This window comes from Camelus dromedarius, chromosome 14 (assembly GCF_036321535.1).
Source record: "Camelus dromedarius isolate mCamDro1 chromosome 14, mCamDro1.pat, whole genome shotgun sequence".
Classification (NCBI taxonomy): Eukaryota; Metazoa; Chordata; class Mammalia; order Artiodactyla; family Camelidae; genus Camelus; species Camelus dromedarius.
In genome coordinates, this window is record NC_087449.1 from 30009116 (window position 1) to 30035561 (window position 26446).

The 26446-nt window shown below is 36.6% G+C and overlaps 1 protein-coding gene across 2 annotated transcripts in view; it reads right to left on the reverse strand.

Moving 5' to 3' along the window:
• The window catches only part of PRKAA2 (protein kinase AMP-activated catalytic subunit alpha 2), a 58215-nt gene extending 32937 nt beyond the window's left edge, over window positions 1-25278 (reverse strand). The window contains exon 1 of one of the 2 annotated variants that reach the window (XM_031465208.2): window positions 25087-25278. In XM_031465208.2, coding sequence (XP_031321068.2) covers window positions 25087-25180 — 94 coding nt within the window. In that variant the 5' untranslated portion in view covers window positions 25181-25278. The remainder of the gene's footprint in view (window positions 1-25086) is intronic. The other variant, XM_064493540.1, reaches the window with a different exon arrangement.
• Between the last annotated feature and the right edge of the window lie 1168 nt (window positions 25279-26446).

Consider the following 26446-nt stretch of genomic DNA (forward strand, 5'->3'; position numbering starts at 1 on the left):
TTAAAATGGACAGTGGAACTGAATACATATTTTGCCAAAGGTATACAAATAGCCAAGTACATGAGAAGAAACTTAACATCACTAATAATCAGGGAAACACAAATCAAACCCACAATGAGAGATCACCTCACACCTGTTAGAATGGTTGTCTTCAAAAACTGAAGAGATAACAAGTGTTGGCAAGGATGGGGAGAAAAGGAAACCTTTGTGTGCTGTTAATGATACTATAAATCGGTGCAGTCACTACATAAAATAGTACGGAGGCTCCTCAAAAAATAAAAAATAGAACTAACATATGATCCAGCAATCCCACTTCTGGAGAGATATTTAAAGGAAATGAAAGTAGGATATTAAAGAAATATCTGCCCTCCCCTGTTCACTGCAGCATTATTCACAATAGTCAAGATATGGCAACTACCAAGTGTCCATCAACACATGAATGAATAAAGAAGACGTGGTGTGTATATTCACACACACTGGAATACATTATTCAGTCACAAGAAAAAGAAGTTCTATTTTCAACATGGATGGACCTTGAGGGCATTATGCTAACCAAAATAAGCCAGATAAAGAAATACTACATGAGATCCACTTATATATGTGGAATATTAAAGAAAAGAAGTCAAACTCATAGAAACAGAGAGTAGAAAAGTGGTTGCTAGGAGCTGAGGTTGTGGAAAATAGGGAGGGGTGGGTAACAGGCTACAAACTTTCAGCTATAAGATGAATAGTATCTGAGAATCTAATGTAAAACATGGTGACTACAATTGATAAGACCATGCTGTGTAATTTAAATTTGTAAAAGAGTAGAAAAATAGTCTCACATACATATGTGTATATATGTCTATATAAATATGTGAGGTGATTACGTGTTAACTAGATGGAAAGAATCCTTTAACAATGTATACATATATCAAATCATCATGATGTACACTTTGAATACTTTAATTTTGTCAATTATACCCCCATAAAGCTGAAAAAAAAATATAAATTTTTAAGAAGTAAGCTTTGTCTATGATATCTGAAGAAATAACTGACTCATGTATCTTCATACTTAAAGAAATTTTCCCTTGTGAAACAATGGAAAAGAAATGACATCATCTCTTCATTTAAGCACACTGACAGACTAATTGGTTATCTGAGGTCAAAGTATTCAAATGCATTAAGAATATCTCTTCTTTTTGCTGAAATATACTAGCATCTATGAAATAATGACTTAAGTAAATTAGTACTTAGTTATAATTAATTAAATCCAAATAGTTGTTTCATAATCACATTCTTCCCGAAAGCCAAATGAATATTCCAAAAAATCTTGTAATATAAACAGATTAAAGGCCAAGAATTTCTTTTAAGTGTATTAGCCATAAACTTTCCTAGGGAAGTAACTGGGGGGAAAAAGGCATGGATTCATCAAAGTTTAACTCCCATTCATTCATTCAATCTAAAAACATTTACTGAGTACTTTTACATGCCAGGACTGGGTTGATCAAAGACACATGTAAAGAGAGATTTACTAGGTCTCCAAGTTTTAGTCGGGGGAAGAAAACATCAACAATAAAGGAGCTAAGATAGATTTTGTATGGTAGTAAATCTGTCTGAAAACTGTTAAGAATACTTTATTTGACACGGGAGAACACAGATGAGAAAAAAAAGTTTTAAATCCAAGGACGGACAAATTTGCCATAATTTATCATGTATGTAAGTAAATATTCAGATCAATACCTATTTTGACAGGAGCAATAAAGAATATTCATCCACGGAACAAGTATTTAATGAGTACCAATATGGTGAGCACAGTACTAGGCACCTGGGATGTAAGTGGTGAACAAATTAGTTCTGTCACACTGCTAGATGTCCCCCAGTATCTACTCCACCCTTCCTTCTCAGACATATGACTCCCAAACTACACCTGAGCACACATCTACCCAGAGTAGAGACTTGCATCTCTTGTAATAGACACAGGCAAGTGACTACATTCTGGCCAACAGCATGCAAGCAGAAATGTCCCTAGCAGCAGCTTCTTCATCCTTCCCTCCACATGAAGCCTGGAACTTGCTGCTCAGACTGTTACAAGAGAGTAAACTGCTATCTTGTTTAAGTCACTCTTATTTTGAAATTTTGTGTAATTCACAGCTGAATCTCAGTGATATCCTATTCAGAATACTTTAAAATGCAAAAGGTTTAAACTTGTTTCAAATTTCCAATTTTGCTGAACTACCATTCATGAACTAAAGGAAATAAACTATTTTACAGCCCATACAATTTCTTGGATTAAAGGATTCTTATCACTCACTAGTGGTCCATTTTGTTTTTCCTAAACACTAGCCAAATTACACAAAATACTCTCTAAAGCTATGGAAAAATCTATATTTACCCAATCTATCCTTTTAGAGTTTTACATTTGATAAAGTGAGGAGCTGTCATACAAAAGAAGGAATGAAACTGATCTTGTAAATTCTTTGAACAGAATCACCTGCTGTATGAAGCCCCTTTGCACCTCCTTTTTCACCACTCCAGCCTATACTGAAAAATTCCTTTCTAATGTTACTACTGTACCCTGAGTATACTTTTTCCACCAGATGTGAAACATTAACATTGACTGATTTTCAGTTCATGTCTAAATACTAAAATGGAGGGGCTTGGAGGTCAGGTCCTTTGCAGTCTTTGCCTATTGCCAGAGTTGGCAATAAATGGTAAGTCAGGAAAATGGAGCACAGAGAGGTTAAGAATTTGCCCAGAGTCACTCAGCTCTTAAGTAGGAGGGCCAGGATTTAAATCCAGCAGCATGCAACATCCAATCTTCAAACAGAGGAAGCTCAGCCATTTGTCAGGATTACCATGAGATAAATTCCTACAACAGGTAACAAGTTGGACTAGATCAAGCCTAATTCCCCCTTCCAATTCTAAGATTTTTCTAATTATATCCCTGAGGATCATTCCACACTGAAGGGTCTAAGTCTCTTCTGCTACTCTAGCCTCTTGATTTTAGTTGCCATTTTCTGAATGTTCTCCAGCTCTGACACATTTCTCTTGAAACACAAGATGCAGGACTTCATATGACTGTTTTTGCAAAAAGACTATAATTTTTCAAATGTCCAGTGTCATTCCTACTGAAGCCTAGCATCATTTACTACAAGTACAGACCCTATAATTTTATGAAAATAACCTGGAACACTTCTCTTCATATACATTATTCCATAGTAATTCATATAAAATATTTCTTCATTCAAGTTTAATACCATATAATTTAGAACATCATTACATCTAATAAACCAAAGAAACAAATCTAATTAAGATTAAAATCTAATTTAATAAAAATCCTTTATTAAAATCTAATTTAATAATTCTTTATTAAAATCTAATAAAGGAACAATTAAAAAATAAACTATTATATATTTAGGCCTGAATTATAACCCACTTATCTTCCAGGCTCAAACAAAGCAAAGAAGTGTCAAAATCTCATTCTGCTGTAAAAGCAACAGACATATTGTATAATAATCTGAATTATTATATTATTATTATTAAGTAGGGAATGGGCATGGATAAGTTTTGGGCACCAAAACTGTAATTTACTTAAAAGCTAAGCATTACAGGAGAAATTAAATATCTTCCAGGAAAATAAATTTGGAAAAGAGGAGTTCTAGATGGTCAATAAACAGATGAAAAGGTGCAAAAATTGTCAGTTCATCAGGGACATGTAAAGTAAAACCACAGTTCAAGACAACAGCACAACACGTCTGCCAGAACAGCAACGTGCCACTGGCAATCAGACTGGAAACAACACCTGGACTAGAAAGACTACAACAAAATCCTTTTCTCAAAGATCTATCATATATTCCAAATATAACTTGATTTTTTCAACCCACAGTTATACTTCAGAAAAAAGAGATTCTTCTCAAATTCAAGTTCTCATAAACCTTTCATATTAGGAAGGCACTTTCTAAGTTATTTTGAACAAATGACTCTGTACAAAAGACACGTTTGCCTAAACATGTACCCAATCATTAGCTAAGAAAAAGCATTTGATGGAATCAGTTTTGTTAAAAAAAGGTGTTTATCAAGGATATGGTAATACGATAATTACCCCTGAAGAATGACTTCATACTCTCAAACGTGGAGTATCATCCTAAAAGAGCCTTTTAAAGATTACTTAAAAAGCAGAATACTGTGTGGTCACAACATTGTGAAGCTCACAAGTATAACGCTTCAAGACAAGCGAAACAAATCCAAAGCTCTAATGTTATATTAGTGGGTACCTGTCAGAGTAGTACACAGACATTCAAAATAATTTTAATGAAAATGAATACAGTACTCTAGAATGCTATGGTAGATGATTAGAAAAGTAGTACTGATAAAAATCTAAAATATGAGGTAGAAAAAAATCCATTTCTAAAATATATGTATACATGATTTTAAATATGCATATTTATCTAAAACTTAAGTAATGTAAGTAGCAAAAGACATGTACAAGAATATTTAAAGCAGCATTATTCACAATAACCCAAAAGTAAAAACTACCCAAATGCTTATCAACAACAGAGTAAATAATGGTATAGTCTTACTGTAATACTATACAGCAATGAGAATGAATAAAATACAAAACCACACACAATGGCATGGATAAACCTTACAAACATAATCTCAAGTGAACTAAATGAGACAAATATGATCTCATTTCTATAAAGTTCAAAAAGAGATGAAACGAATCCATGGATAGTGGTTATCCTTGGTGGGGGAGAAGGATGGAAACAGTAACCAAAATGGGACACAGGGCAGGGTATGTGACATTGGTCATTTTGTGCCTTTAAGTAGTAGTTATATGGCTACGTTTAGTCTGTGAAAATTCACTGAGGATTTATGAAACAAATCACCTAGAATGTATGCACCACTTTACATAAGTGGTACAACTCAACAAAACAGTTAAGAAAGAATGTCTGGATGACACTATACCCATTCCTAGGCTATAGGAAGCCAAGGGACACCATGTGTGTCAGCAAGCAGGGCCCTGTCTGGCATCAGCCACCCTCACTCTTGTATCAAGAGCCTTCATTCTGGGAGTCAGGAGAGTCAGCTGATGCACATATGTTCTGACCCCTACCATCCCCAGGCTCCTGCCAAAATAACACAAGCCTCCTTTCTTCTTCGCCCATGGTGAAACAAAACATTGCTTTCCTCTGAATTTCCTTTCCCTGAAAGTCCTCTAAAGTTCTCTAAAGGATAGTTCTGAACAAGAAGCAAGAGACTTTATTCCTTTCGATATATCACTGATTAAACAAGTATTTAAGCACCTTATATACAAATCTTATTTTTCCCCCAGAACTCTAAAAGTAAACATTATTGCCCTCAGTTTACAGACAAAGACACTAGAACTAGAGGACAATGAGTAGCAAGATGGTTTATTTGCCTCCAATGCCCAAGCTCAAAACTCACACTACTTTCCCTCCTAATAACCAGGCTCTCTGGATTACAATATATTAAGAGTATTGACTTGCATGCTTATCCTTTTAAGTCTAGCATTTCAGCTGAGAAATTAGGGCACAGTGAAGGGGTGGAGTCTAGAGGAGGCTCAGGAAGGAGGGACAATGGTGAGAAAAATCAAGGAAGGAGAGTTGCTGTGTTCAGTTGCCATGTGAGGTAGCCTGGGATAGGGCTGTGGCTTTTGCTATGGATCAGATATACGAAAATCATTCCTAATGTCAATAAAATAAAGTTGGTGCCTAATGTCAATTAAGTGAAACATGGGCTGAAATAGTCCCATAATACAATATGTAACATGCACTGGATTTCTACTGAGAGAACAAACTCACATGTCCTTGAACACCTTTTTCTCTTAGTTGTTTTTACTCTCTGTTGATCTGAGCATTCATTTGTTCACTCAACAGATATTTTCTGAGTGTTTAATGTGTACTAGGCATTGCTCCAAATGCTGAAATTGGAGGTATAAATGGAACTTGCATTCTGGTGGAGAATATAAACAATAAACAAACATATGATATAATGGTGATATGCCAAAAAAAGAAAAACAAGTAAAATACGAATGACGGGGTGGAGGTGGGAAAATGAGCTATTTTAAATAGATCAAGAAGGGCCTGAGGATGTGATATTTCAGCTAAGACTTACTCTAAGACTAACTTCTTTGAGAACTTATTACATGATATGCTGTATTCTGTTTTATTTTTAAAACTTGTGTTTATACTGGCTTTAGATTGTAACTTTAAAGTTCTTTAAAACTTAAGTCAGTCAAGATTCCATAGGAGAATCAACTTACTTTTTACAGAATCACTTCAGATGAACCATTTACATGAGTCAGGAAAAAATCAGTTTTCTAGTATAGAAGAGATTATTTAAAACAGCTGGACAAAGTATTAGCATTCAGGTCAGAGATAAAAGATTTGAAAAAAATGTTCGCAGAGGTTCTCACTCCAGATGAGTCGCAGAATCTTCCAGAAACACTACTAAAGCTTCCTATATCACCCCCTCTCTTGTTTCTCCAATTCTGCCCCTTATGTGTTTACTCTCCTTCTGTGTTTCTCTTATTCTACATGCTTTGTCACCCTCTGGGTCATTCTCCTTTCTTTTCCTGCCTTCAAACATCTCCCCTTCTATGCCTACCAAATGCCCCTAATTAAGTAATTTTTATTGCTGAATATATTTACTGAATATCATTTTATGTTCCATAGAATTTCTCTTTAAAGGAGAACTGTGGAATGATTTATGGTTCTCTCTAAAACAAAATGAAAAACACAAACTGTTTTTCACCTCTAGTGCCTTTAGGTGTTCATTTCAGTGGTTACCCGAGAGACTATGTAACATTCATCTTGGATTGACTAGATGTAATACAAATTAATATTTTTACCATTTCCTAGACAATGCACAGACTGTAGAACACTTTAACTCTAATTTTTCCTCTCCCATTTTTTTTCTGTTGTTGTATTTTGGTCCTACACACACTGTGAATCTTGTAAGATGTTATTACTCTGCATGGTCAATATCTACATAGTCACCCATGTATTACCCTTTCCGATGGTCTTCATCTCTTTGCACTCTTGCTTCCATCTGGGAAAGCATTTTTTTTCTGCCTGAAGAATTCCTTTTGGTGTTTCCTTTACTGTGGGTCTTCCTTCTTGGAAGACACCATTCCACTGTTTCCTTGCTTTTGTTGAGAAAGTCAGCTTATTTTAGTTTCTTGGAAGACAATATGTCTCCTCTGGCTACTTTAAGATTTTCTGTTAACATTTCCCCCCATTTCTGCATAGATAAATGCAGTCCACTCCAGTACAGGAGAATCTCAAGCAAAAAAGAACCAACTTTGAGCAGTTTTCCAACGATGTACCTAAAAATGCTTTCTTCTATTTATTCTGCTTAGGGTTCATAGATCTTCTGAATCTGTGGTTTAATATGTTTATCAGTTTTGGAAAATTTCTCCAATTATCTTTTTAAATATTGCTTCTGCCCCACTCACTCTCCTTTCCCATTCTAGAACTGTGAAAGTGCCCACTCTGCATGATAATCAGCAGCCTTGGGTTCAAAATGACAAATCAAGCACATCCTTATCAGGAGTTCTTAAAACATCCAGTTGCTGGTCCCTGGACCCTTCATCAATCACAGAGGGCAGACTAAGCTGTAGATGGATACAATCTACTCAAGCATTCTTGAGTCTCAAATAGTAACCACATCAAGTAACAGCCCATTCATGCAGCTTCTAAGCCCCACACAAGGGGTGCACTGAGTTAGAAGAGACACCATAAAGGAAAGCTGAAGGTCTGTTTCCCTACAAGTTTTATGCAGGAGAAACAATGAAGCAGTAATGTCCTTCCTTAGAGTATAACATGTGCTTTCACAGTCCTCTCAGTCCAGATGTAATTCACCAATCACAGATAATTTTCACAATAAAATACCATTGTTTGGTAACAGAACTGAAATGTCACATTTATCTTGATACATGTCTAAGAGAAACTATATAAAAAGAAGGTAAACCTGAGGTCATCTTTCTAACAGGAAAAGAACTTAAGTGTGCAAATTAACTTTTTCTCTACAGGTTCCAATAACATATTTTTCACTGTGTTCCCATATGTCTCTTCCTTCTATCATTTTGTCTTCTATATGCTCTGGTCCTTCTATATTTTCTTCTGACCTATCTTCTACTTCACCAATCCTCTCTTCAACAGAATCTAATCTATTAAACCATGTATCCAGAGTCCTAACTCAATTATTGTACTTTATAGTTACAGAATTTCCTTTGGTTATTTTTACCTATTCCTATTCTCTGCTGAAATTTCCCACCGTGAACATATTAATCACAATTATTTTTAACTGAAGAAATCTGATATGCAATATTCTCTAAGTTTAAGATGTATATAACATGTTACTTTGATATATTTCTATATTGTAATATGATTTTCAACATAGCAATATTTACATTATATAATTATAATACAATATTACCATCTATAGTCATTATAATGTGAATTAGATCTCTATGGCTTACTTACTATTCATTACAAGTCTGTAACTTTAAATACCATCACTCTTAAAAATAAATACATACATACATACATACATACATACATACATACCACCACTCTTATCCCCTTCCCCAATTCTCTGGTAACAACCATTTTACTTTATATATATATATATGTTTAACATTTTTAGATTCCACATTTAAGTGATAGGATACAGTACTTGTCTTTCTCTGACTTATCTTGCCTAGCATAATGTGCTCAAGATCTATCCATGTTGTCACAAATAGAAGGATATCCTCTTGTGGCTGAATAATATTCCATTGTGTACATGTACCACATCTTTTTAAGTCATTTATCTGTTGATGAGCATATGGGTTGTTTCCATACTTTTGCTACTGTAAGGCTGCAATAAAAATGGTACTGCATATATCTCATCAAAATCTGGTTTTATTTTCCTTTTTCTTCTATACCTAGAAGAGGAATTGCTGGATTATATAGTAGATCTATTTGTAATGTTCTGAGGAAACTCCATATTTTTTCCATAGTGGACGGACCAATTTACATTCCCACCAACAATGTATAAGGGTTCCATTTTCACCACATCTTTACTAGCACCTGTTGTTTCTTGTCTTCTTGATGACAGCCATTACAACAGGTGTGAAGTGATATCTCATTATGGTTTTTATTTACATTTCCCTGACAATTAGTAATGTTGAGCATCTTTTCATGTGTCTCATGTTTTGAAGTCCTCTCTGGAAAGATGTCTAGTTCTTCTCCCACTTTTTAACTGAATTGTTTTCTTACAAAGGTGACTGAGTTCTTTATATATTTTGGATATTAATCCATTATCTGATACACGGTTTACAAAAATTTTCTCCCATTCTATAGATTGTCTTCATTTTGTTAATTGTTTCTTTTGCTATGCAGAAGCTATTGAGTTTGATGTAGTCCCATTTGTTTATTTTTGTTTTTGTTGCTGGTGCTTTGGGCATATTACCCAAAAATCACTGCCAAGACCAGTCATGATGAGCTTCTTCCCTACATTTTCTTCTAGGAGTTTCACAGTATCAGGACTTATGTTTAAGTCTTTGATCCACTTTGAGTTAATTTTTGTGAGAGAGGGTTCCAATTTCATTGTTCTGCTTGGGTTTCTCCAGTTTCCCCACTACCATTTGTTGAAGAAACTATCCTTTCCCCATTGGGTGTCCTGGCTCCCTTGTTGAAGTTGACCCTATATGCTGGAATTTAATTATGAGCTCTGTATTTCTGTTCCATTGGTCAATGTGTTAATTTTTTATGCCAGTAATATACTGTTTTCATTACTATGGCTCTGTATGTAGTACAGTCTGAAATTCTTAAGTGTGATAGTCCCATCTTTATTTTTTCCCTCAGGATTTCTTTGGCTATTCAGTCTTTAGTGGGTCCACATAAATATCAAGATTTCTTCTATTTCTGTGAAGAATGCCTTTGGCATTTGATGGAGGATGCATTGAATTTATAGATGGCTTTGGGTAGTATGGCCATTTTAACAATATAAATTCTTCCAATCCATAAACAGAAGATGTACTTCCATTCGTTTGTGTCTTTGATTTCTTTCAATAAAGTCTCATAGTTTTCACAGTATAGATCTTTCATTGCCTGGGATAAGCTTATTCCTAAGCATTTGATTGTTTTTCATGCTACCGTGAATGAGATAGCTTTTTTTTTTTTAATTTCTTTATTTCAGATGCTTCATCATTAGTGAAAAGGAATGTAATTGATTTCTTTATGTTCATTTTGTATCCTGCCACTTTACTGAAATTGCTGATTCCAACAGTTTTTTGACTGACTCTAGGATTTCTTTACATGTAAGATCATATTATCAGCAAATAGTAACAAATTCACTTCTTCCTTTCCGATTTGAATGCCTTTTATTTCTTTGTCTTGTCCAATTGCCCTAGCTAGGATTCCAGTACTGATTCACTCTTGGTAGGCTGTGTGTTTCTAGAAATGCATCAATTTCTTCTAGGCTATGTAGTATGTTGGCATATGATTGTAATAGTCTCTTATGAGTCCATATTTCTGTAGTCAGTTGTAATGTCTCCTCTCTCATTTCAATTTTACTTATTTGGGTCTTCTTTTTCTTTTCTTAGTCTAGCTAAAGGTTTGTCAGTTTTGTTTATCTTTTCAAAAAGTCAGTTCTTAGTTTCACTGATTCTTCCTAATGTTTTTCTCCTATTTCACTGATTTCCATTCTGATTTTTATTATTTTCTTCTTTCTGCTAACTTTGGGCTTAATTTGCTCTTCTTTTTCCAATTCATTGAGGTGTAAACTTGGCTTGTTTATTTGAGATATTTCTAATTTCTTAATATATGTGTTTATTGCTATAAACTTTCATCTCATAACTGCTTTTGTTGATTTCCACAACATCTGATATATTGTATTTCCATTTTCATTTATCTCAAGGTAATTTTTTCTTTTCCTTTTGATTTCTTCTTTGACCCAATGGTTGCTTATAAGTGTGTTGTTGTCACATATTTTTATATCTTCTCACTGTCCTCTTGTTGTTGGTTTCTAGTTTCACACCATTGTGATCAGAGTAGATGGTATGATTTCAATCTTAAATTTGCTAAGATTTTGTGGCCTATCATATGATCTATCCTGAAGAATGTTCCTTGTGCACTTGAGGAGAATGTGTATTCTGCTGCTGCTGGATAGAATGTCCTGTATATGTCCACTGTTTTAAAGTGTGATTCAATTCCAATGTTTCGTTGTTAAATTTGGATGATCTAAAAACTGCTGATGGTGGAACACAGAAGTCCCCTATAATTATTGCATTATTGTTTACTTCTCCCTTAAGCTCTGGTGCTTGCATGTTGGGAGCATATATATTTACCATTGTATCTTCTTGATATACTGACCTTTTTACCATTATACAATGACCATCTTTGTCTCTTGTTAAACTTTTTGACTTGAAGTCTATTTTGTCTGATATAAGTATGGCTATACTCAACTTTCTTTGGTTTCCATTTATTTGTAATATTATCAACCATCCTTTCACTTTGAGCCTTTGTGTGTCTTTAGAGCTAAAGAGTCTTCTGTAGGTCACATATAGTTGGATCTTTTTTTTTTTTTTTTTTAAGTCTAGCCACTCTGTGCCTTTTTTATTGGTGAGTTCAATCTATTTACATTTAGGGTGATTACTGATATATAAGAATTTACTACTGCCTTTTTAAACCAGTTATTGGTGATTTTTCATGGTAATTTGCTCAGTCTCCCATTTTATGTTTCATTCTCCATTCTAGATTTTTGCTTTGTGATTACCATGAAATTTACAAAAGACATTTCATAGATTTAATAGTCCCTGTTCCTGCTGATAGCAACTTATCTTCACTTGCCTATATAGGTTCCATTATTTCAGTCTTCCCTCCATTCTTCTACTCTTCCCTCCATTCTTTTACTCCTCCCCTTTTACATTTTTGACACCACAAATCATCTTTTTATGCTGTGATTTCATTACATGGTAGCTATAATTCTTTTCAGTCTCTTTTCCTTTAACCTCCATGCTACAATTAAGAATTTAATATACTACTCTAAAAAAGTTAGTTTTCTATCATCTTAGCCATAGTTTTGTGTGTTTTCATCTCTTCATCTCAGTTTGAAGAGCTCTTTTCAACATTTCTTGTAAGGCAGGTCTAGTGGTTAGTGAACTCCCTTACCTTTTGATTGTCTGGGAAAGCTTTTATTTCTCCTTGATACAAGAAGGATAATTTTGCCAAATTGAGTATTCTTGGTTGGCAGCTTTTATTTTTCAGTATTTTGAATATGTCATTCCACTCTCTCCTGGCCTATCAAGCTTCTCACAAGAAATCTGTTGATAGCCTAATGAGGGTAACTTTGTAGGTTACTGTCTATTTTTCCTTGGCTGCCTTTAGAGTTCTTTATCATTGACTTTTGACAGTTTCAATATAACGTATCTTGGAGAATGTCTTTTTTTGTGTTGAAATAATCAGAGGTTCTATTAAGCTTTGTGGACTTGTACATCCAGTTCCTTCCCCAGGTTTGGAAAATTCTCAACTATTATTTCTTTAATACAGTTTCTACTCTCCTTCCCTTCTCCTCTCCTCCTTTTGGCTCATTAGATAAAGTCAGAGTTATTGTAGGGTTTCTTCACTTTTTAAAAATCTTAGTTTTGTCTCCTCTGTCACCTGAATCATTTCTATATTCCTGTCCTCAAGCTCACTAATTCTTTCTTCTATCTGATCTGCTCTATTTCCACTGCAATCTAATACTTCATGTCACTTACTGAGTTCTTCAGCTCCAACATTTGTTTGGTTCCTTTTCAGAATTTCAATCGTTTTGATAAAGTACTCAGAATTCTGTTTGTTATTTTTATTCTCAAGATCATTGTATTGCCTAAGTCTTTTTGTAGCTCACTGAATTTCCTCATAACAGCTATTTTCAACTCTTTATCAGTTAGATGACAATGTCTTTGGGTTTGGTTGTGGGAAATTGTCCTTTCCTTTTCGTGATACCATATTACAATCATTTTTTTCCATGGTACCTGATGAAAACAGGCTTTGCTGCCATATTTGAGGTAGCAAATACCTTTATTTAGACAAGGCTTTGTTTACTTTGCTTCTAACACCTCAGTAGAATGGTAATTAGAAGACTTCCTTTTGTGTTCCAGAAGATGGCGCCACAGCACCAGTTTTTCATTGTTCTTACCAGCGTTAACTCATTACTAAGGTTGAGAGTTGAGAGTGTGCATTAAAAGAAAAAGGCTGGCAGAGAGAAAAAAAAAAGGGGGAGAGTGGCTGGCGGAAGAATTGGGGAGGTGTATATTTAGCACTTAGGGTTTGGGTGTGCCCACAGCCTAGTAGGGGCATCCCCAAGTTTGGGGTGAGAGGTCCCAGCAGTCCATGGGCAGTCCTCTTGCCAGAATCCTAGGACCGACAGCAGAAGATGCTTTCCTTCAGTTCTTTTCATCTATTTCCCTTTCCTTTCCCTCCCCCGAGTCACTGAGGTCTCTCCTCAGAGACAGCAACAAGTCCCTCCAGCTGCAGCACGCACAGAGGGCAGAATCTCACTCACCACTTCCACCTTTACCTCCTCTGCCAGAAAGGACTGCGCTGGCCCACTGCCAGACCTGCTGCCACCACCTCTACACTGCCACCACTCTCTCACACCACAGCCTCTTCTGCAATCCAATCCACCCACTTTAGGGAACACAGATGGATGGATCTCGAGTGCCCTGGTATGCTATGCAGAAGTGCTTTTTTTTTTTTTGGTTATGCATGTCCGCATGTCCAATTATCTGTAAATTAAAGAGGAGAGAAAAAAGGAACAACCCACATCACCATAATGCTAACATCACTCCAATCACTATTATTTTAAAGTCTATGCCTGATAGCTTTAATATCTGAATCACCTATGAGGTTTTCTCTATTGTGTTGGCCTTAGCCCCTGGAATGTTGAACACTGTGTGTGAAAAACTGTAAAGGGTCCACCTGATTTTATTTTGCTCCGAAGAATACAGATAGGACATAGATCATCCTAGTAAGTCCTGGATTAAGCTGATGCTAAGGATTTCAGTCTTCAGAGGGCTGCAACCAGCTGGTTACCTAGACTCTCCTCCTTGATAAGTTGTGAACTGTTGTCTCCCCAGGATTCAAACTCTGCTTAGGTTTTTTTGTTTGTTTGTTTGTTTTTTGCCATTTGGCCACTAATCTCTGTGTGGCTTCTTACATTTACCTTTTTTACAAATTAGCAAATAACTCAAAGAGAAAAGCCAAACAAAATGCCAAACTCACTCCAATGCATTTTTCTTCTCATAGGGATACTGACTAAGTCCCGGCTGCCTTCAGATTTTTAATATTCTCCAGATTTTCTAATTGTTCTTAACTAGAAGATGGATTTGATACAAGTAAGAAGTCATAGCCAGGTGTGGAAGTCAATCATATAAGAAGTCATAGCCAGGTGTGGAAGTCAATCATACTAGGAAAAAATGTATACACGATAATAGAGTATTAAAGTTAAAAAGAACTTTTACAGATTATCTACGCCAACTTACCATGCAAATTAGAAATTTTATGGCAACAATCCTGATAACCATCCAGTATCCAAGTAAGTATGTCAATAACAGAAACATAACTGATTTGTGGTACAAGCTGTACCACTCCTAGACAGTCTCCTGGTAGATTCGCATAATTCGAATTATAATTTGCCTCCTTAAAACATTCACTGAATAGTCACAGTTCTATCCTTCAATGCACCAGTGAATACGGTGACATCTTTTTCCAGATGACAGTACTTTAGCTATTTAAAAACAGCTATCACATTTAAAATACTTTTTTCTCGGAATATGAAAAATACCCTTTACCATACCTCATATGGAATACTTTTTTAACTTCCCTAGTTTTAATGATCATTCTCTGAATGAAATATAATTGGGCTAAGTTTTTTCTCACAAATTGTGGAACCAAGAACTGAACCCAATAGTCAGTATTTAGCTTATTTAATCCAAAGTACAGAACTACACTACCTCTACAACTACCAACTAACATGGCCTCTGTATGTCTATTTTCCATCCAATAACATTTTCTACATTTAAGCACTCATAACATATACTTCCAAGACTCTTGGTCAGCTAAAACTCCATCATCGTAGGAACTGCTGTCAACTGTTCTATCCTTTCATGCATCTGTTTTCTGTTTTAACCTAAGTTCTAGATTTGATACTTGTCCCTATTAAATTTTAACCTAGCAATCCCAACAGTTGATACAAACTTAAATTCTGATTCTGTGATTTTTCTATTAATTACCTTGTCTAGCTTTGTACTACCCCAAACAGATAATCTTGCTATACTTATTAAGTAGAGTAAATGACCAAGATTTCCCTTTAACACCTAAATTCTTTGGGAACAGTTGTTCATCAGCAATAAGCTGTCCAGAGCACATTTCTTTATCTTATCCAAAAAGCTGCCATAAAACACAAAGTCAAATTTCTTGCTAAAATCAAGTTTTTACCATACAGGATAACTGTTACAGTATCTAGCTGTGAACTGTACAGCACTAAGGGAGTCTTGTATAAATCTGAGTGAACGGTAGAGAGTCATCATTTCATATTCCACTTAGAATTCAAATGTGGGACAAGAATCATTTAAGTAAATTCTGTGATGAATATCTTCCACTTTGTTTTAAATCAGTAAATCATCTGTTGTAGTATCATTGCCATATTTTTAACACTGGTAAAAATAGTTTGCTTAAAATCCAATATGGTTAAACACAGTAGATGCTTAATACATGTTGGTTCTATTATTTCATTTACTAAGTTTCATTAAGTAAGAACTGAAGTCTATTATGGAATACATACAGTACCCAGTTATGATCCAACACATTAAAAAAGAAAATGAAATTAACTAATACTCATGGTATTTCTTAAGTAAAGTAAGAATTTTTTTAATTCATAGTATATTTAAAATTTTTAATTCCATTATTTTCAATTATGATAGCTAGATAACTACCTTATAACTAATTTATAATTTAGAAATTGAGAGATATTAAATGAGAACATACTGCTCACTGAGTTTTTAATAGTACATAAAACGTGCAAAATAACATGAAGAAAAAAGATTCGAAAAAAAGTATTTTAATAAATGGATACATCAGCATTCAGGATGAGATATTATAGCAAGATTTCATGATTATCTTTAATCATATAAAAGGCTGTTTGGGGCAAATTAAAAAGGAATTATTAACATTTTTTTTAAAAAGCACCACCAAAAGAAATACAATGAAATTTATGGAGGCAAGTATTGTTAAGCATAAGACACCACTTAAGCAAGAATACTGTTCCCTTGAAGGGGTGAAGGTTTCTATTATTAGCAGAGATAAGAGCTGCCTCAAATTCTTTCCTTAATAACACCATACTAAAAATAAAATGGTTCACCACATTTCAAAATAAAAACACTCTTTTGCATATGCATTTCAATGGTTTAAATAATAGATGAAAATCTATTCAACCTGATTCAAAGTGTTTTCTCTTATATTTGTATCTAATTAATATGCTAGGGAGACTGGCTCTCACATTCATAACACAGTCAATATTTTAGGGATCTTCAGTCACCCACTTTTTCATTATCTCTTAAAAGATTTGAGATTAGATCTTCTGCTAGATTCAATTAAACTATCTGCCTGTCTTCAAAAATTAACCACTTTCTCTATAAAATATTTTCCCTATCATCAAGGAAACAACTGGAATGTCAAAAGAATAAATGGGGCAGTATTATCATTACAAAGTACTATGAAATGCTTTAAAGAAAGCTAACATGGACCACAAGATAAGTGAGTATTTTGGTATGTTTTTACAAAAAAGCAAAGCAAAACAAAACCCTCAATAAAGCAGTGCTGTGTCAGCATGAGAAAGGGAGAAAGTCCACAGAATTGAGGTAATTTCCTCATTATATGATCAACTACAAAAATCCTTTTAAATTTACACAGATATGCTAGGAGAAAATTTGTAGAAAGGCATTTTAGCTCAGAGTCTGCATTTTCTGTAGTTTAAAAAATGAACTTCATTTATTATTTTGGTTCTACTCTAAGTAGAACCTTTTACAACGACCTACACATAAAAACTGCCAGCTTCTGCTCACATCCTCCTCCCTTTCCCAGCTTTGCCTCCTTCTTCCAAGAGTTCTATGATCACTGCCATGGGGTCTAGAACATACATCCGCTATGTGTGTGCATATATGCACTGCATGTTTACTCATGGTGTACAGGAGAGCGTGGTAAGTGAGCAGCGCCTGGAGAATTCGAGTTTAATGAACACAGTCAAATGAAATAAGAAAGAAGACCAGGGAAAAATAAAACAGGAGATAGTAACCCCTTCCTCTTCATTATCAAATAAATGCTAGTCTCAGAACAAGATCACAGATTATTCTGAGTTCAGCTAACTACAGGTTTAAGCACATAATAGAACCTGAATACATAAAAGTACATACGAGTTAAGTGCTTTTAAGTATCTTTTCACCTACATTTTCTCATGTACTACTCACAACAGGGTAAATGAACATATGCTCTTATTCCCTTTTTCAGAGATCAAGTGACTTTGGCTTAAGTTGGTTTATAACAAAAAATTTCCCTTCCACAGGAAGCCTTCCAAATTCAGTGTTCTCTATACTATATACCATGCTGCCTCTGTGGACTTACCCTGAATCTATTCATCATTTATAACACTGTCTCTTATGGAAAATATCTTTTGAGAGTCGATCAATTGATTACACAAAATGAACCAAACCCACTCACCGTTAAGGACAAAATTACCTATGTTGGAATCATATAAACGATACATAAATCAGAAAAAAAAAAACCCTAAATGGCACACAATTTACTTAATTGTTTGAGAAATATGACCGAACTGATTTTGATCCAAACACTAATGTTCTATTACTTCAGAAAAATAAACAATACTTCCAAGTAATGAAGCAGTGTAACACTTGTTTACAATCTGCATATTTTCAAAAATAAAATCAGTTTAGCTTGCAACTTATATGAACATTCAGTTATTTGCATTTCATTCTTACTTTACTTATTTTCCAAATCTGTGGGGAAAAAACAAATCACATGACCTAACCAAAAAAGATACTGCATTTTTATATAAACATTAAGTATCATATAGCACAAATAAATTAATCATTAGGAACTCTCCTCAATGCAGGCAACCAAAAAAATAGGGGCAGGTTATTACAGCTCTGTCTCAGTGTTGCGATCAGAAATGAAGGTATTTTCTGAACACAGCAAACACTTATTAACACATCACAAACAACGACCATCAGTCATTGCCACAACAGTGCCATATTTGTTCGGTAAGCCATCTTTTTAAAAACCAGTTTATGTACTTCAACTCATTTAATCCTCAAAAAAAGTCCAGAAAGTAGGTAGGCCAAGTGCTGTTACTGCCATTTTACAAAGGAGGAAACAAGCTCAGAGAAGATTAATGGTTTTCCCAAATTCATATAACTAGTAGTGGAATGGAATTAAAACCTCCAGCTTAATGGCCTTCCTAAGCCAATGCTCTTCCTTCCTAGGACATCAAATGCATTTTATAAATTCTCTTTAGTCTGGTTACTAAAGGTTACTGGTGATTTTTAGTCAAGATTACTTTCACAATAGGGGGGAAAAAAACCCTGAAGTACCTGGTATTTTTTAGAAATATAGGTTAAAACTGTCAGAATTCAGTACATTTATCATGTAAAAAGTGCAATGGCTTGAGGCACAAGAGTAAAAATTGAGAATATGAAAATATAAATTTTAACCATTCACATGCAGTTTCAAAAAACTTACTCTATCTAAATGTGGATTAAAGTAAACACATTTAAACCTTATTTTCTTAATCCATAATAAAAGTCTATGGACATGTAAAATTATATCCTTGTAGGTTTGAAACTCACAACATTCTATGCATTTTTAGTTTCCATTCCACATAGCACAGACTTGCATCAGAGAACCCTGAATTTGCCGATTCTCCCTCTTACCAGCACTATGACCTTGGGCAAGTTACTTGAAGTAACTGATTCTCAATTTCTTCATTTGTAAAATGGAGATAGTATCAAATCCAGGATTACTTTGGGGAAAAATAAAATCAAGTGCATATACAGTATTTAGAACAGAGTAAAAACTGAATCAAGCTGTAGCTTTTATCACTATAGTGTTACAAATGACTTTCCCTTTTCTTTTGCCCTGTGTTACATCTTCATTTCAGCTGTGGCTTTCAGTAACTTAAAGTTCCATTAAGCCAGAAGGAACAATTAAATGCACCTATTTTTTAAAAAATTAAATCTTTAAAGAAAAAAAACAATTGCAAAAGATCTGACAAATTTCATGGTCTAGTGTCTTCTTTTAGAAGAAAACAAAGCCCAAAGAGGTTAAATGTCTTGTTTAGGGCCTTGATTCTACATAAGAATCAAAAACAACGTCAGCGTGAGCCCCCAGAATAACACAGGTGTATTTGGTCCACCAATTAACCAGGCAGTCAGTCTTTCTGAATTCAATTATCATTTAGGACTTGGTATTTACATTTCAAAAAAGCTAACACTGCTTGTTTTAAAAAAATAATAATAGAAATTTTCCATTTGTTCATCTTTTCTTTTATCTCAAGAAATAAATGGGGAATTAATAAAATATTTACTTAATTTCTTGAAAGCCAATACTGTCAGCCACGCACATAACTATTTGAAAAACAGAAAAAGTAATTCCATGAGACCCCGCTGAGAAAGAGGCTAATGTTACTGCAAAGTATCCTACAGTATACAATTCCAGTGAAGAGTAGTTATTTCATAAATCTATCAGTCCTCACCTTGAAAATACAGGCCTTTTTTTAAAATAAATAATTACTATTATTTTATAAACGTATTTTTTTCTTCAACTAGTTTTTTTATAACACAACATCAGATCTATTCTTCTAGAATTTCTATCACCTTTATTATTTAGGTAAGAACTGAGCAAGTCTAATTACAAGAGCTCTTAAACAGCAGTTCTTCCCTATCCTGGAAAGAGTTAAGAACCAGAACAATCAACATAGAGAAAAAATTTAAATAGATAAAAAGGATTACTTTTAAACTCTGTGAGCCCACATAATCTGTTTTCATAAGCACTCTCCTAGTAGTCTAAACAATGGAGAAAAGTCAATTTAAAGTATTTTAAACAATATTTTAATTATTTATCAACAAGTAGAATTGCCACATATATTTTAAAAATAGCTTGAAACTAGTGCTATTAAATGAAAACTAGCTATTTCCATCTTCTTATTGTACCTAACTTTGGTCCGTAAATTGATACATCAACGATTGAAGTTAAATTTTCAAAATGTATGATTAATATAACAGTTAAGAGAGAAGGCATACAAAATGTTCATCACTCCTCCATTTCCATGTTTTTATAACCTCATAAAACCAAATTATCTACTACTAAGTTTTTTATTAGAAATTTATTTTACAAAGTCTAAATCTGTAACAATTAAAAATGCATTTATTTTCAACAAAAGGTGCTAGGGCAATCAGATATCCATATTCAAAAAGTTGACCTTTGAGTATACACCATGCTCAAATATTAACTCAAAACAGGTCATAGATGTCAACATAAGAGCTAAAACAAAGCATTTATAAGAAAACATGTAAGTAAATCCTTGAAACCCAAAGCAAAAAATTTCTGAAATATAACACCAAAAGCGTGGTCCACAAAAGAGAAAAAGTCAGTAAATGGGACCTCATAAAAATTCAAAATATTTATACTTCCACAGACACCGTTAAAAAATGAAAAGTCAAACTGACCTGGAGAAAATATTTGCAAAACATATCCAATAAGAGACTTGTATCCAGAATTTATTTAAAAAATTCTTCTAACTTAACTTACAAGGTAGAAAATAACCCAATCAAAAAAATGAGCAAAAGATATGGGAACAGATATTTCACCCAAGAAGATATACAAATGACTAATAAGTACATGAAAGGACTTTCAGCAACATTAGTCATCAGGAAAGTGCAAACTGAAACCACAATGATACACCATTTCACACTCACTAGAATAGCTATAGTAAGACAAACAACAACAAATGTCAGTGAATATTTGGAGAAATGGGAGTCCTCATACATTGTTGGTGGGATTGTAAAATGGTACAACCACTTGGGAAACTGCTTGCCATTTCTCCAAAAGATAAACATAAAGCTATGATATGATGCAACAACTCTACTCTAAGGTATCTTAGGACATATATGAAAGCATATGTCCACACAAAGATTTGCTTGAGAACATTTATGGTGGCATTATTTGTAATAGTCCAAAATGGAAAACAATGTCCACCAACAGGTGATCACATAGACAGAATGTGGCATATCCATGCAATGGAACATTATTCAGCAAGAAAATGGAACAAACTACTGACACATGCTATGTCATGCACGAACCTCAAAAGCATTGTTGAAGAAGTCAAGACGTGAGAGACTTAATATTGAATGATGCTATTTATAAGAACTGTCCAGAGAAAGCAGATTTATACAGACAGAAAACAGATTAGCAGTTTTCTAGGGCTGAGGGATAACTATAAATGGGCATGAGAAATCTTATGGTGATGAAAATGTTCTAAAATTTATCTATGACGACGGTTGCACCATTCGGTAAAGTTACTAAAAATCACTGATTGTATATTTGGAATGGGTGAATTTTATGATATATAAAATATGCCTGAACAAAGCTGTTCTTAAAAATGTATGTGCTTTTGTTTCTTGTCCCTTGAAGAATTACAACTGGCCCTTGAACAACATGGGAATTAGAGGCATTGAACCCTGGGCAGTCAAAAATCTGTGTATAGCTTTGTAGTCACCCCTCTGTATCCATTGTTCTGCATTCTGGGATTCAACCTCAGACTATGCAGTACCACATGTTATTTATTGGAAAATATCTGCTGTAGATGAATGCTGGAGAGGGTGTGGAGGAAAGGGAACTCTCCTACACTACTGATGGGAATGTAGTTTGGTACAGCCATTATGGAAAACAGTATGGAGATTCCTTAAAAAAACTGAAAATAACCTTACCCTAAACTCTGGTAATCCCCCTCCAGGGCATACATCTGGAGGAAACTCTATTTCAAAGATACATGCACCCTAATGTTCATAGCAGCACTATTTACAATAGCCAAGACATGGAGCAACCAAAATATCCATCAACAAATGAATGGATAAAGAAGTTGTGATACATGTATATATACACATATATACACACAGTATATATGTGTGTGTGTGTGTGTGTGTATAGTAGTATAGTATGTGGTATATACTATATATATATAGTATAGGATACACACACACCGTGGAATACTACTCAGCCACAAAAAAGAATAAAATAATGCCATTTGCAGTGACAAGGATGGACCTGGAGATCGTCACACTAAGTGAAGTAAGCCAGAAAGAGAAAGAAAAATAGCATATGATATCACTTGTATGTGAAATCTGAAAAAAAGGACACAAATGAACTTATTTACAAAACAGAGACAGATTCACAGACACAGAAAACAAATTTAAGATTACCAGGTGGGAAAGAGGGTGGGAAGGGATAAATTGGGAGTTTGGGATTTGCAGATACTAATATAGAATAGATAACTAACATAGAACAACAAGGTCCTACAGTATAGCATACGGAATTATATTCAATACCTTAGGATAGCCTATAATAAAAATATATATATATATAAGTATAACTGAATCACTATGCTGTACACCAGAAGTTAACACATTGTAAATAGACTATGTCAATCAAAACATATTTTAAAAAAACCAAATCTGCCATAGAAACGGACTACACAGTTGAAACCCATGTTGTTGAAGGATCAACTGTTAATTAGTAACTTTAGATAGTAGCAATTTCTATAATTTTTATTAAGCAACTGTACTAATTCTAACATTGGATGGGAAACCACAGTCTAACTTTAGAGAGGAGCTAATACCATGTTAGGAACACACCCCTTTCCTGCCCACTGGGCAGTAGTCTTCCAGGAAAAGGATTTCTTATAAATCAAAGTACCTTTTCTTGGTTTACATTCTAAGAAGCCAGTGCCTAGAATCAGCTCAAGAGTATACACAAAAGAGATTTAAGTTGTCCTTTGACAGCAGGCCAACAGATCTGATGAGTGTTTTAGTCAACATTCAGATTACAGAAGAATTTAAAAAGACAAACAAAAATTTTAACCGAATTTGAAAGGGCGTAGGGTACATTACATAACTTTGAGAGTCTGTACATGTCCAGATGGCAAAGGCACTGTTGGCTTCAGCATATAAAGTCAAAACATAATAGTAATGTTACAGGCATTAATCTAATTCCTGAATCTTCCTATATTCATTCTAAATATATTCTCCCAACTATCCACTCTGAGGTCTTTTAAAACTAAGCCAGGACTTCACAGCCCTCACAGAACTTCGAAGAATTTTACAAACGTTTTAGGTCTTTATACAAATATCACCCCAGTCTGTGAGGTCTTGCCTGACAATTTTATTGAAAATTGCTAACCTCCGAGAACTCCCTATCCTCCCTTCTCTGATTCATTTTTCTTAATAGTGCTGAACATACCATATATTTTATATATAAATGATTATTGTTTGTCTTCTCCTAATAGAACATAAGCCCCACAAAAGGAGAGGCTTTAATCTGATTTTGTTCCTAGCGTATCCCCATTACGCAGAACAGTGCCTGGTACACTGCAGGCACTCAATAATTTGCTCATTTCTGAGCAAATGAAAGGGTATCACACACATGGAAGTAAGAGCTGATTCTTGCCACAGAAATGAACAATGAGTTTCTTCTATTTAACAGTCTTAAGGTTAAAACATGCGTTTTTAAAGGAAGTAAGAGGCCTCAGAATAAAATCTCCAAACTGCATATCCAACACTTCCACAGCAAAAAGAAAAAAAGAAAATGTTTTACTTATAACATTGGATCCGCAATAATCAAAAGGAAAGTATGTTTAATAAGCTGGTTCTAGTTCTGGAAAGCGGACAAATTAATTAAACCCCATGTGACTGTTACTAACAAGATAAACAGGAAAGTTCAACACGTAAGTAGTAAGAGTTTACGTTGAAAAAAAAAAATTTCAAAAGCAGCCTGTTTTTCTACACCCAAAATGGGATCACATCACCAAGAACACAGACCTCAGAAGAGCATGCCTTAGCAGTTCGGGCCACAGCCCTACATCCTCCAAGATCAAACACCAAGGACCCTTTTTTCTCTCCCCTATCCCAGAAGCCTTCCTGGAAGAACCATTTTACACACACCATCAACCTTCAGACCTCCCCCGCCACCAGTTCTAATTAACCCCTGACCCAATCCAGCTGCATTCCAACGTTTCACGCCGCCGGCAGCAAGACCCACCCACCTCTCGCCCCGGGAGCATCTCCTAAACTGTCAGCCCCACCAACCCAGTCAGGGAACAAGAAAGAATCAACCGCGACAGCAGGGACCTCCCAGCCTGGTCAAAACTGGAGGACATTTTAGTCCATCCTGGTTCTGCCAATTTCGGTGTGACCTTGAGCACGTTCTTAAACCCCCTGGGGGGAGGGGAGGGTCCTCCTTTTCTCACGTTTAGGGTGAGGATAACACCTACACCTGGTCTAAGGGTTAAACGATACCACTTGGTATAAGGATTAAATGAGAACACCTGTAAAGCATCTAACGGGGCACCTGGCACGGGACGGAAACTCGACCCTCAGGAACGTGTGTCATTCCCCAACCCTATCCATACAGCCCCCCAGCTGGTGGGCACCGTGCCCATCAGTCCAGTCTCCCGGTTTCACAGAAGAGGGCACCGAAATCGATACCGCGGAGAAGCGCCGGGCTCCCGACCGAGGGGCCCGCGGCGGGCGCCAGCCCTGGAACCCGGGACGCCCGCGCCCCGCCCGCACCCCCGCACCCGGCTCCGGCAGCTGCCGAGGGACGGGGCGGTGCCCCCTGCCCTCCCGGGGTCCTCAGGCTCCGCGCGGCCCGGGCGGGGCCGCTCCACCTGCCGCCAGGCCCCGCCGCCCGCTCACCGCCCGCCCGGGGCTCCGGGGCTCCGGGGCTCGGCCTCCCGCGAGACGGGCGGCCTCGGCGCGTACTTAACTCTTCACTTTGCCGAAGGTGCCGACGCCCAGCGTGTCCCCCAACACGTAGTGTCCGATCTTCACCCGCCCGTCGTGCTTCTGCTTCTCAGCCATGTTCGGAGAGCGTAACCTCGCTCCTTCGCAGCCGCCGCCGCCGCCGCCGCCGCCGCGGGCTTCTCAGGGCGGCCGCCGCAGCCGCCGCCTACCCACAGTGCAGCGGGCCGGCGGGGGGCGGGGGCCCCGGACGCCGGGGCCTGGCGGTGGGGGCGGCGAGCAGGTGGGCGGGGCGGGCGCGGGGGCGTCTGCGCGCGGAGCCCCCGCGGGCGAGCGGCCGGGGTGGGGCCAGGGTCCGGGCGCTGGGGGCGGGGCGGAGGGAGGGGCGGCGGGGAGGGAGGGCCTGAGCGGCGAGCAGGGAGGGTCGGGAACCCACAGGTGTGCACGGGAGGGGACGGGGGAGGGGACGGGGGAGGGGACGGGGGAGGGGGCGGAGGACGAGAGCCGGGCTGGGGGCGGGTGAGGAGGAGAACCCGAGGGAATGGCTATGGGAGGGTGAGGTCTGGGCCGAATCTTAGCGACTGGAAAGAGATGGAAGCCCACTTTGGAGAGGGCTTCGGGCGTGGGGAGAGGGACGTGAAAACCCCGGTGTGGGTCTAAGGGGAGTCGGGGCAGGGGGCGATGGGGAAGGGCCTTGATCGAAGGTCAGTCGGAGGAGAGCCACAAGGAAGTTCGAGTCACGGGCTGAGTGTTTTCATACAGGTCACGGCACACGTAGAGAACCCAATTCTGCGCTGTCCTCAGTGGTCCTCGTCTATGTACTGTCTAATTCTCAATTATTTTGTCCTATAATTGGAGGAGACTCTCCGCTCTAGAGCTCTCAATTCTAACTAATTTGCCCCAGGTACTCCAATCGGTCCCACTCTTTGCTCGATTGTATTTTAGCACGTAGTTATATAAATATAGCGTAGAAATAGTTTGTGACAGAGCTGCACGAGAGGGTAACAGTGAACAAAATGAAGAGGGAAAGTAAATGTAGTTGAACATGGAAAGTAAGACACATGAGGGACAAAGAATTGTGAAGAGCAAAAGCAATATAAGAGCACAAATTAAAGGTAAAAATTGAAGTGGGGGAAAAACCAGTAAGAGGAAACTAGTGGCGTCTGACACCCCGGCAGAGCATTAAAGACTGCCAAAATACAGTAAAATAAAGTGATTCTCTCTTCCTCCTTCCCTTCTTTTCTTCCCTCTTTCCTTCTTTCCTTCCTTCAAGGTCCTATTCTTCAGTGTTGCCCTTCTTTCAAAGCTTAAAAATTATTTGCTGGTTGGGAATAAATGTTTAAGAATTAGTTGAACATTTTAAACTTTGTGCATGACAACACATTT